The following is a 16,523-nucleotide window of genomic DNA, read 5'->3' on the forward strand; positions in this document are numbered from 1 at the left end:
GTTATGAATTTTTCTTTTTCTTTTTTGATATATTCTCACCAATTTTCCATGGATTTTTAAAATTGCAACAAAGAGAGAAAGAGAGAGAGAGAGAGAAGACAAGGTTCTTTTTTTTTCCCCGATTTTGATGCTTGATGGTTGCAATGCATATAGAATACTTAAATGTGGAATAACATGCAATAGATTAGATTTGGTTTTGCATTTTCCAATTTTTTTTCTATTTTCACACCTATTTTTTTATTATTTTTAAAACACACACACACACACACACACACACACACAAAAAGAAGAAGAAGAAGATGAAGAAGAAAAAGTTCAGTTTTTTTTTCCGATTTCAATACTTGATGGTTGTAATGCATGCAGAATGCTTGAATGTGGAATAACATGCAATAGATCAAATTTGGTTATGAATTTTCCTATTTTTTTCTATTTTCAGAAGTTTTTCTGTGATTTTTGAAAAAGATAGAAAAAAGAAAATTTTGATTTATTTTCCAATTTTGATGCTTAATGGTTGCGATGCATGTAGAATACTTGAATGTGGAAAAACATGTAATAGATCAAATTTGGTTATGCATTTCCCTTTTTTTTTAAATTTTTCTATTTTCGCACCTATTTCTGTGAATTTTTTTTTTTTTTTTTTATGCTTTATGATTGTAAACTTATAGTACATGTAGTCATGTACAAACTACAATAGGTGAATCTGCAATTAGTTGGAACTTTGACCTTGGAAGAATGCAAATTTCTAACTTTTGTTTAATTTCATATATATTTATTACTTTGCATGACAGGTAACAAGAAAGCTTGATTATTTTCTTCTTAGACTTTAGAGTTGTTTCAAAACTGGGTTTGTATTGTAGTAATTGTAAATTTATAAACTGTAAAGTGTAACTTGCGTATATGCCATTTGGGGTTGGAGTTGTAGCCAAGGTATTCAAAATCGGTTACATAAAGGTCGTTACATAACGGTAACGATCATAACCGTTACACGTTCCGGGGCCGAAACAGCCATTACAGAAAAAACAAGTCGTAAAGGCCCTGCAACTGTATTGGCCCTGTAACAAATTTTTCAAAAAATTAAAAAGGGCCATAATGGACGATACAGGGGCCGTAACGGTCGTTACGGCTAGTATCACAACGGCAACCGTTACCGTTATGGAACACCTTGGTTGTAACGGTTGTTCAAGTACTATAATTTGTAATGTGCGCGTTATTTGTACTTTTGTAGAGTAGTTTGAGGATTGTAACTTGTGCTTTCTTGAGAATATAACGGAAGGGACAAACCAACAGGACAGTGATGATATTGGATGGCAATATTGTGTGAGAGTGGATGGAGGTAGGCACGCGATGAAGTGCAACTTCTGTAACTGATCAATAATGGAGGAAACACACAAGTAAAACAACATTTACATCCCACACCTCCTTTACAGATGTTTCAATACTGTTCCACAACCATAGCATGATCTCAGTATTTTCTTGGATCTATTGATTGTATGTGCTATCACTTTCACTAGTTTCTTTACGATGAGATATTTTAACTAGCCTTTAGTTGTAAAAAAAACACTTGGATTGATTTAGACTAACGGAGATAATTTGCTCCAATTAGTTTTATAGAGGTTATTTAAACTCCTAGAAAATTAGATGGATTTTGGAATCCAAATCTTTGATCACCCTTCATCTCCATTAGAAGAATAAATTAAAGAGAATACCATAATGCTTTACACAAAGGGTTGATTCTTCTAGATATAAGAACACTCTGACTACATGCTCCAGACAATGTAGACATCACACTTGATGAAACAATCAGCCCATGTTTTTCAACTAAACACGAGAGGAGTGATGGTCACAATGTTGTAATGTGTGACCGCACATTCACATATGTGATTACATATGCACACAATCCAGGAAAAATCACTTATGCGACTGTGGCATATGTGATCCTTGCACATATTGGATCGCATATGCGATGTATGCGATCGCATATTGGCCCAACGGTCGGAAATCTGACCGTTTGAAACTTTTTTTTTTTTTTTAATTTCAAAATCCAGCATTTTTCCCTGTAAGAAGGCATTCATACCCCCCTATTTGCATTCTACATGCACTCAAGCTCTCTCTCTTTCTACTCTCATATACTTTCAAAGTCTCAAATCTCTCATTCTCTCTTACATAATTACATTATCCATCATTCAACTCTCAAATTTAAAGTCTCCAAGGCCCAAGCTTCATCTTCTTTCAAGTTTCAATCAAGATTCAAGAAAGTAGAAGCAGGAATACATCGAAATCGAATTACAAGTCAAGTCTCACATTTCATTTTCTACATATATCTCTTTCTAGTTTCTAGATATCATTTCATTTTCTACATCTCATAATTCTCATTCATTTCATTTTCTACATTCTCTTATTTATTATATTCATTCTCTAGTTACATAATATTCATTCATAATCATACATTCTCTCTTTCTCTACATTCTACATTTTCTCTACATTTATTCTCATTTCATTTATATATCTCTCTAGATTCTTATTTCTACAATCTACAATCTACATAACTAACAAGTAGTAACTATGTCTACATTCATTCATCATTCTCATTTCTACTATCTGTCTACATTCATTCATCATTCTCATTTCTACTATCTCTCTTTAGTTACTCATTATTCATTAAGTTCTATTCTCATTTCATTTCTATATCCCTTTAATCTCTACATTCTCATCATTTCTATTCTACTATCTACATTCATTCATCAATCATCATTGTCATTTCTATTTCTCTTTAGTCACTCATTACTTTAGTCATTATTCATTAATCTTTATTCTCATTTCTATATCTCTTTAATCATTCTCTACATTCTCATTTCATTCTACCAATCTACATTCATACATCATTCTCTAATCTCTACATTTCTCTATCTCTTTCCATCTCTCTTTCTTTACATTCAAGAGTCAAGAGACTCGAAACATTTTTTACTTTTAGTTTGTTACAACTTAGAAGAAGATTCATAAGATTTAACTTTCAAGAATCAAGTAAGAGTTCAAAGAATGCAAGAATTTGCATTCTACAAGAGCAACAAGAGCAACAAGACTACAACTACAAGTCTACAACATCCAAGAGTCAAGATAAGAATATATTTTCGAATTTTAAATTGTATAATTTGTGTTTGTGTAATTGTGTAACTCTCTCTCTCATCTTCTACTACAAGTGTAACTCTAACTCCCTCCCTCTCCTTTTCTTCTCTCTCCCTTTCTATTACTACTAATGTAAGTGTAACTCTCTCTCTCCCCCTCTCTCCCTCTCTCTATCTCTATTCTCTCTCTCCCTCTTTAATCTCTATTTCTCATTCTCTCTCTCCCTCTCCCTCTCTCATCTCTTCAGTCTTGACTCTTTACTTTAGTTTTTAGTTTTAACTAATTTACAACTGACAAGTTAATAAGAAGAATCAATACACACGCACACACCACACACTGTCTTCTTCCCAATCTTCCTCTTTGAAACCCAAGTCGAATGACCCGGGTTGGAAGTATGGGCACTATCGTAATGATACGGATAAGACTCACATAGTATGTAAGTTATGTGGGTATGTGGGTTCCGGTGGCATTGTGCGGCACAAGCAACACCTTACACATTTACCGAGGTCAAATGCAAAAGCATGCGACAAAATTACTATAGAAATCCAAAGGAAGATCATAGAGTATATGGATAAACAATCGAAAAAGAGATGCGATAGTGCCCTATACCAAGGAGAATATATGGAACAAGATGCGTACGAAGATATAAACGTAGTTAATATAGATAAAGCTAACCCTACTCTAATTACTTCGACAGGACGATCTAGACTACCAACGGCCTCGAAAAGAGCCTAAGGGCATGAGCCCATGTATAGATTGTGTAGACCACACCTCGAGGATGTGGTCAACCAAAGGGGTAGGGGCAAATGGCCGGCTCAAATAACTTTAGAAAACCGGTATAAACAAAAAGATAGGAAAACCACTATTTAATATATTGTTAAGTGGTTTTACTAAACCGGCATTGCTTTCAATGCAGTTAAATTGAGAAGCTTCAAAGTCATGGTTAAGGCTATAAGTCAATTTGGACCAGGGCTTAAGCCTCCCTCATATCATGAAATGATGGATACATGTCTCAAAGACGAAGTTAATTATACATGATCCTTTATAGTTGAATATAAGGAATCATGGAAAACGTATGGGTGTTCACTCATGGCCGATGGATGGATCAATAGATCCGGCCAGTCTCTCATTAACTTTCTGCTGAATTATACAGCTGAGACAGTGTTCTTGAAGTCCATGGATGCATTACGCCATTCTCATACTGAAAATTACTTGTATAAATTACCACATAGTGTAGTTGAAGAAATATGTGAAGAATACGTTATCCAGGTAATTACAAACAATACAGCCTCATATGTAACTATCGGTCATCTTCTTATGGAGAAGAGATGTCGTTTATTTTGAACCCCATGTGCAGCCCATTGTGTTGATCTGTTGATCTAATATTAGAAGATATAGATAGGTTATTTTTAAATGTAATTGCAAGGGCTAGAAGAATCATGGTCTTTTTGTACAAACACGCACTTCTTCTCAGTTAAATGAGAAAACACATTAGAGGTAACTTGCTACATCCAGCAGTCACTCGTTTCGCTACAGCCTTCTTAACACTACAAAAATTACATGAAAAAAATCAGAACTTAAAACCTTTGTAGTGTCACCCAATTTTACAAGTGGGCCTTGGTCAGAGAAGACTGAAAGGAAACAGGTTCAACAAACAATCATTTCACAAAGTTTTTGGACTCAAGTAGCAAAGGCGTTAAAAGCATTCGAGCTCTTAGTCACTATGTTGCGATTGGTGGACGGGGATGAAAAGCCTCCAATGCGTTACATATATGATGCGATGAATAGGGTGAGAAATAAGATCATAGAACATTTTAACTATAGAGAGCATGATTAGAAGCCCATTATAGATATTATTGATAGAAGAAGAGGCAATCAACTATCATCTCCATTGCATTCAGCTACTTACATCCTTAACTCAACCTATTTATTCACTTCTCCCAATCCGACAGAAGCACTTACTATACATATGGTTGGATTTATTTATGTGTTAGAAAGAATGATTCTACATAAAGAATAACAAGACAAGATCTCGACTCTATTGGATTTCTATACAAAGAGTGAGGGCATATTCTCTAGGGCTGAAAGTTGGGTTGGGTTGGTGCTCAACCCTAGCCCAACCCAAGGTTCTTGTACCTCAACCCTAACCCAACCCAACCTCGGGTTGGGAATTCTCAATCCAAGCCCAACCCAAGTGGGTTCCGTCGGGTTGGCCAGGTGGATACATGCTAATATTTTAATGATTGCAATAGTTTATTATATTTTAATACATGTCTTATTTTTAATATTTATGTAGTTATTTATCGTAAAGAACTTCATTTATTCTAAACAAACAAGCTAAAATCTAGGACAACTACTCATTTAAAAGTCATGTTGTGTAGCACGCAATCTGCTTGGGAGAGAGAAATCCAACATTTCCTGTTAGCTTGAGTCATCGGAAATGATGTGGACCAATGAGACCCGACAACATCGGAATTTCTTGTCTTCAACACATACGATCCACACTCAATTATAATTTATAAGTAACTTATATATTGATCTGGTTCGGGTTGGGTCGGGCAACCCACGACCTCAACCTGAGCCAGACCCAAGATTTATCGGGTTCGTGCTTGTATAGCCCAAGCCTGAGATCGGACTCGATACATCTTGCCCAAGCCCAACCCAATGTCGGGTCGATCAGGTTCGACCCGCCCAACTTTCACCCCTAATATTCTCAAGGGATATTGTCATCAGGCATCGGACAATGAAATTGCCTAGTAAGTAATATGAATGTCTCAGCTCTCTTACAAATAGTTTTTTTTTTTTTTTTTTTTTTTTTACAATCTAATCTACAAAGTCTAACCTACTTAAATTGTTTTTCTTAGCTGACTGATAGGTTGCCTATGGAGTGGACTCGAACAGGAAGAATTCAGCTCTAAAGAAGCTGGCCATGAAGATTCTTGGACTCACGTGTTTTGCCAGCGATTGCGAGCGCAACTGGAGCACATTCGAGACGGTAAGTTTGGAATGAAAATGTTAATATGTTAGTATGTTACAAACTTACAATTTGGTAATTATAACTTCAACTTGTAAATTAATAATGCAGGGGCATTTTCACACCGGGCATGAGTGAGGTCGCCTGTAGGATGCGAGGGCACACTCGGGGTGGGCGGGGCGCACAGGGGAGGCCTCATGTTCGAGACTCCTCACCAGGGGTGATTAACGCGCATTTCACACCGGGCTTAAGTGGGGGTAGCCTGTGGGATGCGAGGACACACTCGGGGTGGGCGGCCCGTGTAAGGCGGTACCCATGTGATTTGGGGCCCACGAGGGGGGTTCGGCCGAAGTCCTAACCAATGAGATGTGGGGCCTGGGCTATGAGATAAAGGAATTAATTCGCCACGCTCTAATAGTTCAATCTTTTAGAGCAAATGGTTAATTGTCCTGCATCAGTTAATTAGCTAAATAGTTAATGTTAAATGCACTTTCTTTCATGCAGATTCACACCAAGAAAAGGAATCGCCTTGAGCAAAAGATGCCCAACAACTTGGTCTTCGTCCAATACAATCAGAAATTACAAAGACAATTAAAGAAAAACCCGGTTTCTTTGACCCTATCTGCTTAGATGAGCTACATGCAGATAACGAGTGGCTCATAAAGACAAAGGACCCAATATTTGCTAGCCGGGACCTGACATGGGCGCGAGTTGAAGGTGACGCATATGGATCAACACCTGGAGAAGGTACTTCTACTTCCACTCGAATGCGAAGGAGGGAGAGCGGGGGGGAGGAGTAGTAGTCAATCTGTGGAAGAGATTGAAGATATAGAAAGAGGAAATGATGATCAAGCTGAAGATCCATCGTTGGATGTTGATGAAGTATTAGTACATAAAGATGATGAAGAAACAAAAGAAAAAGAAGTGTATGTGGAAGAAGAAGATGACTTGGATGATGACGATGGTGGTGGTGATCAAATGCCACAATGGCAAATAGAGCAATGTATATAGTAGCATTTACCATTTAGTATTATTTTGTTAGTGACTTAGTGTATGACTTATTGATTTGTAAATTATATTTCCATTTTCTACAATCAATAATATATAAATAGCTTCTTCATTTTATTTACTTACAAGTGTTAATTGATATTTGTTAATTATATTGTTGAATGTTGATGACTTAATGTTTAATTCATTATTTAATTGGTTTAATTTCACTCAAATGTATTTTAAACATATGAAATTAGTTATCTATTAACTTAGGAAAGTTCCCCCTACTTTCTTATATTTTTTTATTTTTTTCTTATTTTTTCCCTAGTTTTCCTATATATATATATGCGACCGCATATGCGCACAGGCATTTGCGATCGCATAAGCAATATGACAACATTGGATGGTCATGAGCACAACATTCACCCTCTCACATGTAGACCATTACAAAGGCCCGAACAATAGGAAAAAGAAGAAGAAGAAGAAGAAACCTTAGGTTTCTTAGAGAAACTACACCATAATGGAGATATGAAGAGCCAAGTATGAGATAGAATAGAAGAGAAGAAAGTCGTGTAAATCAAAATGAAATCTACTTTGATACCATGTAGAATGATGTAGCAGCAAAAGGAAATAGAAAAGAGAGAAAAAGAGAATATAGAGAGTGAATTAGGGCCACATGCCCCTCCTCTCTTCCTTTAAATATTAAGTTTAAAAATATTTTTTTAAAAAAAACAAATATCCCAAAATACCCTTACTAATTTACAGTATGACACGTATATCTTAGGTGTACCAAATAGACCAAGTAAACAAACAGATGGAAAAAAACACTACTAGGTGGGGCATACCATTGTACGGCCCATTATTTCATTCATCCAAGTGGGCCATACAGTCGTATGGCCCATTTCCACAGTCATTAACAGATACCAGAAGGAATAAAAAACAGGAATTTTCTAGATTAAGCATACTAATAGCACTCATAATGATAGGTTAGGAGAAATGAATAGCAATTACCGGTTCTAAGGTCTCCCTTTGGCCATGCATCAAAGCAGCACTGGAGGAGATGAAACAAAATCATAGTATGCAGTACAAAGTCGACCAAAAAGGAAAAAAAAATGTTGAAGCAAAATTCTTGAGTGCTGGAATCAAGAAAGCAATATTCTTTAATGCTGGAATCAAGCGACTTACGGAATTATGCAAGATGCAAATGAACCAGTTTGAGATAGTTGCCACTGTCGGTATCTTCTAATCTGTACATTGATTATATCGCCATCTCCTATAGACTCTGCAGCACGGGCAATCAAGTTCATTCGCTTGAGTCCATTGTCATCCTTACCAGTGGAACTTGGCCGATAATTGATATAATTTTCCTGCCATACGATGATTTAAAAAAATGAACGTTCAGATCAAAACAATACAAACACTTTGATGTTTGTGTCATTATATAATAGGTTAGTAGTAGTAGTAGTAGTAGTAGTAGTAGTATCCTTCATAGGCTAATCACGCGGGAATGTATAGTTAATTTGTATCTAATTTGGGATGTTGGTATTTATAAACAAGTCATAAACACTCTGTACACACATTTTCAGTTTATGAACAGAAGTAGGCTATCCTTTAATATTTACATAGCACACATACAAATAATTTCCAAGGATAACAAGACATTTTATCATGAGAAGAGTTCTGAATGTTTCCCTAATTGGTTACTTCAATTTGTAAAAGTTACTACCTGCTCATCACTTAGCTCGTACAAAACTGAGAATAGCATGGTCGTACCAACAAATGCAGCTATCTCAAGGTCAAGGATGGTGGTGCAGTACCCAAGATTTTAGCTAGGTGTTATGGACTGATCATTCACAAAGGTCTTAAGTCTACGTCCGAGTCAGGGACTTGGGAATTTATGCTCTTCGTGTAACCAAAGTTTTGAACATGGTGTGTAGGGATGTGTAGAGAATTCTAAAACGAAGAGTTGTATGATATGGAGATCTATATGAATGTTCTAGAGTACTCTAGTGGAGTCTTGTAGAGAGAATGGTGCAGAAACAGTTCAGAAGGTTCTTAGCCATTAGATGATCATCACATGGCACCATCCTTGCCACTGATGAAGGCTAGAATGTTCTTATATCTATACGAGGGGTCCTTATTTGACCATCCTCATTATTGTTAGAGACTTGTAAGCTTCGGAGCTCTTGATTAACAGGAGCATGCTTTAATTTTCTCACGTCTCTCTTGAATCCTAGAAGGGTTTGCGCATAACACTTGGTGTTTGCACTTGGGTACGCTTACTCACCCACAATGGAACTGTGAGCATGAGTACCGCAAGTCAAAATTTGGGGAAGCACTTGGACCATGACAAGTGCTATCAAAGCTAGTTTACGAATAAGTCATGGCACTTGTGGGTAAAGAGAGACACAATAGCATCTGAGGTGATCAACAATGAGCAAGCACATAGGAGTGAGGGAGCTGGTGCCAACAGTCTAAGGAAGGAAAGGTCCTCTAACATGGTGACCACAGTGGCAGCATGGCTCGCACAGGTGAAGCTAGTAATAGGCGACAGAAACGAACGGCTTGAAGCGATAGGCAACAGCACTGTGGACCACGATAATGAGCTTAAGGAACTCAAGAGAGAGAAGTTGGATGATCTAAATAGGTTAGTTGACACTCAGTGTCAAGAAAACAAGGCCTTCCAGGCTATGGTGATGCCCTCACGATGCTGAAGGAGCCGCTGGAGGAAATGAAGGGTGATTAGGCCATGTGGAAAAGGGCAATGGCCGATGACACTATGCCCATGGGAAGTGCACCGAAAGTACAGAAGCCAAACCCTATGATCATCAACAGATCAAGAAGTGATAGAGAGCTGGATATTTGTGGCAGTTAGAGCAATATTTCAAGGCCATCTTCTTGCTAATGGACGAGAGGGCCAAGGTGAGGATTGCTGCAATGCACCTTACTGACACGGTGACTCCATAGTGGCACAAGCACCTGCAAAAATGGAGCTAGGTACATCCATCATAGACACTTGGAAGGACTTCAAGAAGGAGGCCAAAAAGCAATTCTATCCTGAGAATGTGGTGCACTTGATGCAGAGAAAGTTCAAGCGTTTCAAGCACATGAATTTCATTTGTGAGCATGTCAAGGAGTCATCAACCCTCATGCTAAAGATTCCTATCATGTCTGAAGAAGAAATCCTCTTCAACTTCATAGATGGCAGTAGGCGCAGTAGGAACCAAGGTATTCAATAACGGTAACAGTGACCATAACGGCTAGCCTTACGGCCACTATGATACAGGCCATAGCGGCCATTATGGCCCTGTAACAGTTAGAATTTTTATTAAGGGTAAGAACGTATTCACCCATTACAGGCTAATTATAGCCATTATGGGCCCGTTGCAAGCAATTTTTTCTTTCTATTGTGCCGTTATGGCCACATATCATGTAACAAGCACCACCCTTACCGTTACATAGTAATCGTTACACATGTAACATAATCGTTTTTTGTATACCATGGTAGGAACTACAACAACGAGCATACAGAACCTAGCTTTGCAATGGTGGTAGCAGAGATTCTGATTGAGTTCACATGGGGTGACACTTCAAAATAGAGATCACCTAGAAATAATGGACATTGCCCCAGGGGGGGGGGGGGGGAGGGGGACGGTCTCTTGCACATGGTGCGTCGTAAAGACCGTTTTGTAAAGGTAAAGGTGGCAACCGTTACACGTTGCGGGGTCATAACGGCCGTAACAGTTGTTATGTAAAAAATGACCCATAACCTATCATTAACAGCTCGTTACGCCCCCTGTAAAGGCCATCACAACCCTAGAATGATATGTTACGAGGCAGATACAGGTTTTTCGGGTTTTTCCTTTTAATAATAATTTTTTTTTCAAAAAAAAAGGAGATCATAATGGTTGTTATAGGGCCCATAACAGCCGTTACGACCCGTATCGTAAAGGTAACGTCATAACAGTGGTGGTCATTACGGCCACTGTTACCGTTACGGAATACCTTGCTCTACAAAGGTACCAAGTGGCAAGGGTGCCAAAGATAGGAAGGATGGCAAGGATAGTAGGGACATGCCCAAGCCATGAAAAGTGAAGCGCCTCATCTACAATGGGCCTCATTTGGATGGGGAGCGCCCAAAGAGATAAGCTCTCAATGCCCTCGCAGTGAAGCTGGATGAGAAAAGGATGGAGCAAAAAATGAGGAATTGCACATTGGGTCAATATACAACTCCTCAAAACTAGAGATGGCAATCCCAACAACTAGGAGAAGAGTTGGACTTCTTTCATTTGTGATGACAATCAATGGGTGAAGGGCTTCCCACATAAAACGCCCTTGGGCGGCTGTCGATCCAAGTCAAGTAGAGGACAAGGGGTTGAGAATCAGATCTCTAAATGTGTTCGAGGGTAAAGTGACGAATGTGGCAAGCCACTCGGATGGTAATTAATGTACACTGACATAAACAGCAAAGGCATATCCAGTCGAGCTCCGATGGACTTGAGAGTGCCACATAACTTCTTCTCAACAGAGGAGGCAAAGCACCTAGGTTTGACATTGGTAAAGGACACAAGTACAATAAAGTTAGGCAACCCAAAAGATAAACCTATTCAATGTGGGGGTAAGGACGTGGAGCTCTATGATGGTGGGTCAATCGGCTAGACAAGTCTTCCCACCTTCTGTTGGATGATTTCAATGTCATCTTGGGCATGGATTCCTTAAGCAAGGCAAAAGCACTTCTAGTGCCCTACCTTATGATGATTAGCATCATGGATGGGAAGCATCCATGTATGGTACCTATAGTGCGGAAAGGGAAAGCCAAGGTTGGAACGATCTCAACCTTGTAGCTAATCGAGGAAGACAAGGATGGAACAATGAGTCATGTAGTTCGTGTAACCAACATTGAAGATCATCAATGAGTGGTTGCCAAGGGCATTGACATGATAAATGGGGGAGAATATCACGGACCAATCATTCACAAGGGGGTAAATCAAGGACTTGACCAATTAATGCTCTTCATATACACTAGAAGTTTTGTGCATAGTGTGTAGGCAAGTGAAGAGAATTCCAAAAAGGGGTAGAGTTGTGCACAATAATGTGGTTATCTATAGAATGTTCTTGAGTTCTCTAGTGGAGTCCAATAGAGAGAATATTGCAGAGTAGTCTAGAAGATTTCTAGAGTATTCTTCGCAATTAGTTGATCCCCACATGGCATCATCCTGGCCATTGAGGCTAGAATGTTCCTAAGTCTATATAACGAGGTGCCTTATTTGTAACCATCCTCGGAATCCTCACTGAGTTGTAAGATTTGGAGCATCTTTGGACAAAGCTACTCTAATTAAAGTCATCTATCCCCCAAAGAGACTAGTATCTAATTTCGTACACCAATAGCTCTCTTTCCACACTCTCCATCACCATATCCCGTAAATGCTTCGCCAATTTTCCCGCATGTAGCAGTAACTTGATGATGTGACGATCAACGAGCTCATGAGAAACCAAAACGCCATCCAAAATATGACGATCTTTTATGAATGTCCCTTGGAATAATGATATTACATGGGACATGGCTTCGAGAAGTCTCATAGAGAGAACCTTTGCTAATATTTTGTAGCAACCCCCACACTAACAAACTATTCTGTGGCAACATCCCAATTTCAAAATGTTGGGATAATATGATGACGATGGCGATCTTAATTCAAAATTCAACTAAAATCTATAACATAGTTTTATGGTTAAAAAGCCAAGCATGTGATATAGAGTTTCTACAATCTTTTTGGCTATTTTACCTTTAAATTCTCTAGGCCAATAACGCCCGTGAGAGATTTGTGCTCTTGTCGCCGATCCCAATCCCAGATAAAGGAGGGTTGTGCCAAGGTTGGCAGCCAGTGTGAAACTTTTGCCACAAATTTTATCATGAATCCCCACAATATGACATTTCAAAGAATGGCAGAACACGGTTCATGTAGCTGACCCCAATTAGTTGGTATAAGGATTAAATGAGGAGCAGTAACCTGGGGTACAATATGGGAGACATCCTGCTCCACAACCAAACACCTCGACAAAGTCCCCCACGCCTTTCTCTTCAAATTCAACAACCATGAATTACTTTTTAATAGATTAATTTTGCCTTAAAAATGCTTCAAAGCACCTTCCACATTCACAGTCTGGCATGTGATGAGGACATCAGAGGACCTACTTGACTGCACTGGAGATGGAGACGACCACACACATCAGCGCAGCTCTTTTTGTGGATGGGAAACAAGTTCCAGATGAGGCCCCCCGAGCCACTTTGAAGACCCCACATGCATTTGACATATATTAGGAAGACCACACTTAGGGATGATACATGTGGGTTGCTTAGGACACAATTTTAGTTGGGATTTTTTTTTTTTGTCGATCCGATCGTTAAATCTTGTCAATTAGGCCATCAAGCCACCATATCTTCCAGATCTGGGTCCCTTGGACCCTGATCTTGTTTTATTTATGTTTTTTGTTATTTTTAAGATTTATTTTACAGTTAAGATTGATGGTAAGTGTTTTAATTTTCTTATTTTGAATGATGGGCCATGTCATTAAGTGAGTGACATGTTTGTAATTATTTTTTTAAGTTTTAACATCAAAGCAAGGGGGACGTCCAACCCTATTGGAAAGCTTGAGAAAAAACAAAAGTCCTCCTTATTTCGAAAAGGTTTTCTTCCTCTTCCTTTAGGGTTTGTGAGAAAACCCTCCATTCCAATCAAATTGTGGAATGGTAGAAGTTTGCTTGGTGGTGGATTCCTCCAAAGTATCTTTCTTCCTCTCTTCTCAAACAAGGTACACAATTTCTTCACTTTTCTTCTTCTCCTTCCCTTACAACTCCTCTAAACCCATCAAAACCCAACCCAATCCATCTCCTTTCTCTTTCCCCCTACCCATCCACACTTGAACACGCACGTGCATCCATACGAGCTGCCATGTGTGAGCCCCCCTTTTGATACTTTTCCTTCCTTGAGTCCCCTCCAAACCCTACATAAAATAAAGCCCTAATCCCTTAATCCCTAGATCCCTAATTCCCAAAATCCCCAAACCTCAATCTCTAAGCCCCAAAACCCCTAACGAAAAGCTGATTTTTTAAAAAATAAACTCATTCCCTAAATCTGATTTTATTGGTGCCATTGTTTTCTCACGTGGACGTTCCACTACCCATGCTAGATTAGAAGTCCCTACTTCCAAGTGGGCCACTCTCGTAATACTTTATATCTTCATACACTGTGTATGTAATAACCTAGGCACTTTGCATTGCTAATCTGAATTTTCTGAATTTATTATGTGGATGTGTTTGATTTTATATGTTGAATGCTGAAATTGATGCGTATTTGATCTCACATCTTACATCCTGGGTTAGTTTCACTCATCCTACATTAGCATGGCTTTCTTTGTAGAAAATGATCACAGCATACGCAAATTACAAATTGGAATGTTGAAAGTTTGGTTGACTCCAATGCTTAAGAACCCAAGACCAGACCGGGCAGTTGGATTGGACCGAGTTGCCAACAGTGTGGGTGACCCTAGAAACAAGTCAAATATGAGTATCCATGTTTGGTATTTAAAAAAAAAAAAAAAGCAACTAGAGCCATCAAAAAGCTCAAATCCTCGACCTCCACTTAAAAGCAAACACTTTTACCACTAGGCTAACAACAGAGTAGTTGGTATTATATCTGTTTTATATTACTTCAAATGAATCGAATGTCCAGGCCAAAAAAGGCCAATTGGGTCTTGCGGTATGACCAAACCTCCCATAAAAGGGGGTGAAGGTTTAAAATCATTTTCATGATTTACCTTAAAACTGCCATAAGACATTACACCTTTCATTCATTCCGCTTAGGACCTCCACCACCACTACAAATAAGAAGGGTGATGGCAGATCACTCTAGCAAATACCAATGGACCCCTTGAAAAAGTGAATTGGAGACCAATTCACCAAAGTTGAAAAGCGAGCAAATGCAAAGCATTCTTGGATCCACTGTCTCCATTTTTGCCCAAACCCCAATCTTCTAAGCATGCAGACCAAGAACCTCCACTTGAAAAATCATAATCCTTTTCCAAGTCTACTTTACGAATCCAATGAAGTCTACCTTCGCTATGCATCAACATTTTCAATATCGGTTATGCGGGGCATATTGACCCTCCCATAAACTAATATTATGCTGGCCGATATGACCCATACCAAGCTATCAGCCCTTTTTCCTCAAAAAAGAAATTAAAATTTTATTTAAAATATGAGGGAAATGTAAAACACCGGAATCTACAATCTTTTTTGTGTTTTTTTAACATGTATTTAATGGTGTATTAGACAATTCATTGATAAGAATGTTGTTTGTCAGCTTGACTGGCTGAAAGACAATGAAATAGGCCCGAAGTGCATGTTTGTATACATGGAATCCAAGGGAAAAGAAAGGAAAAGCTAATAATTATGCGATGATGATTTCCATGAGAGCTATTGAAACGTGGAATCCAAATTTAAGTTCTTGTCTGGATAGCAAGAGGAAATCTCATATTCCTCTCACAAAATACCGACCTAGTTTCTTGTGCCAAGAATCCAAAATATGGAAAAGTGTAATGAATGTGTGGTGGAATCCACCTGCTATCCAAACCAGCAGGAGACATAGGTGGGCTGGGCCTTGACCGGAAACACAAATCATCATGTCAAAGAAAGAAACCCTTTTTCCTTTTCCAATGTTTAGCATCAAATCCATGGTTTCCCAACATGGCCTAATTTAACACGAATCAAGCACCGAGTCCTGGGCAGATTATGGCCACTTATATTGAAAAACAACAAACAAACAAACAAACAAAAGAAGAAGAAGAAGAAGAAGAAAGAAAACGAACTGATGGTTTAGCCATTTCCAATATTTCTTAAAATTCATCGAATTCCACTCAAATCTTGTAAACGAACTGATGGTTTAGCCATTTCGAATATTTCCTAAAATTCATCGAATTCCACTCAAATCTTGTATTTTGATCACAAAAATAGGCCTCAATCTAGTACAAAATGAGTTGTTAAGCTTCCTGTAGGGATGAAATGAAGAAGAAGAAAAAAGTGGAAAAATGAGAGAACTTGACAAACAAAAACAGGCGAGGACCCTTATGGCTATACAGGAATATCGATCATCATGGCCCTTTTTTTTTCTCAGCATGCCCAATTCCCCCACATTGCGGACAGGGGGTTGATATGGATACGTAAATTCAATATCTAGAACCATGTGATGACTTGAATGAAGCAATCGTGTGCCACCAAAGCTTCATCCAGGATATCTCCCGCATAAAAATGTCCATAGCGATTTATAAATCACTCCCTCCAACACTTTCCAGTTCACCCTGCTAAAATACTACCGATCATTTTGTGCCACACCCAATGAGAGTGATGGGATTGATATCGCTGAAAATCCTGCACCTTCCT

General features: G+C 38.5%; 1 protein-coding gene across 1 annotated transcript in view; it reads right to left on the reverse strand.

The window, feature by feature from the left end:
- Positions 1–16,523, reverse strand: part of LOC131226610 (replication factor C subunit 1-like) — a 69,381-nt gene that overhangs the window by 38,015 nt on the left and 14,843 nt on the right. Inside the window, exons 15-16 of the mRNA XM_058222183.1 lie at positions 8,273–8,454; positions 8,099–8,138 (exon numbers count right to left, since the gene is read on the reverse strand). Of these exons, the coding sequence (XP_058078166.1) occupies positions 8,099–8,138; positions 8,273–8,454 (222 nt within the window). The remainder of the gene's footprint in view (positions 1–8,098; positions 8,139–8,272; positions 8,455–16,523) is intronic.

The sequence above is a fragment of the Magnolia sinica genome, chromosome 15 (genome assembly GCF_029962835.1).
Source record: "Magnolia sinica isolate HGM2019 chromosome 15, MsV1, whole genome shotgun sequence".
In the NCBI taxonomy this organism is placed as follows: domain Eukaryota; kingdom Viridiplantae; phylum Streptophyta; class Magnoliopsida; order Magnoliales; family Magnoliaceae; genus Magnolia; species Magnolia sinica.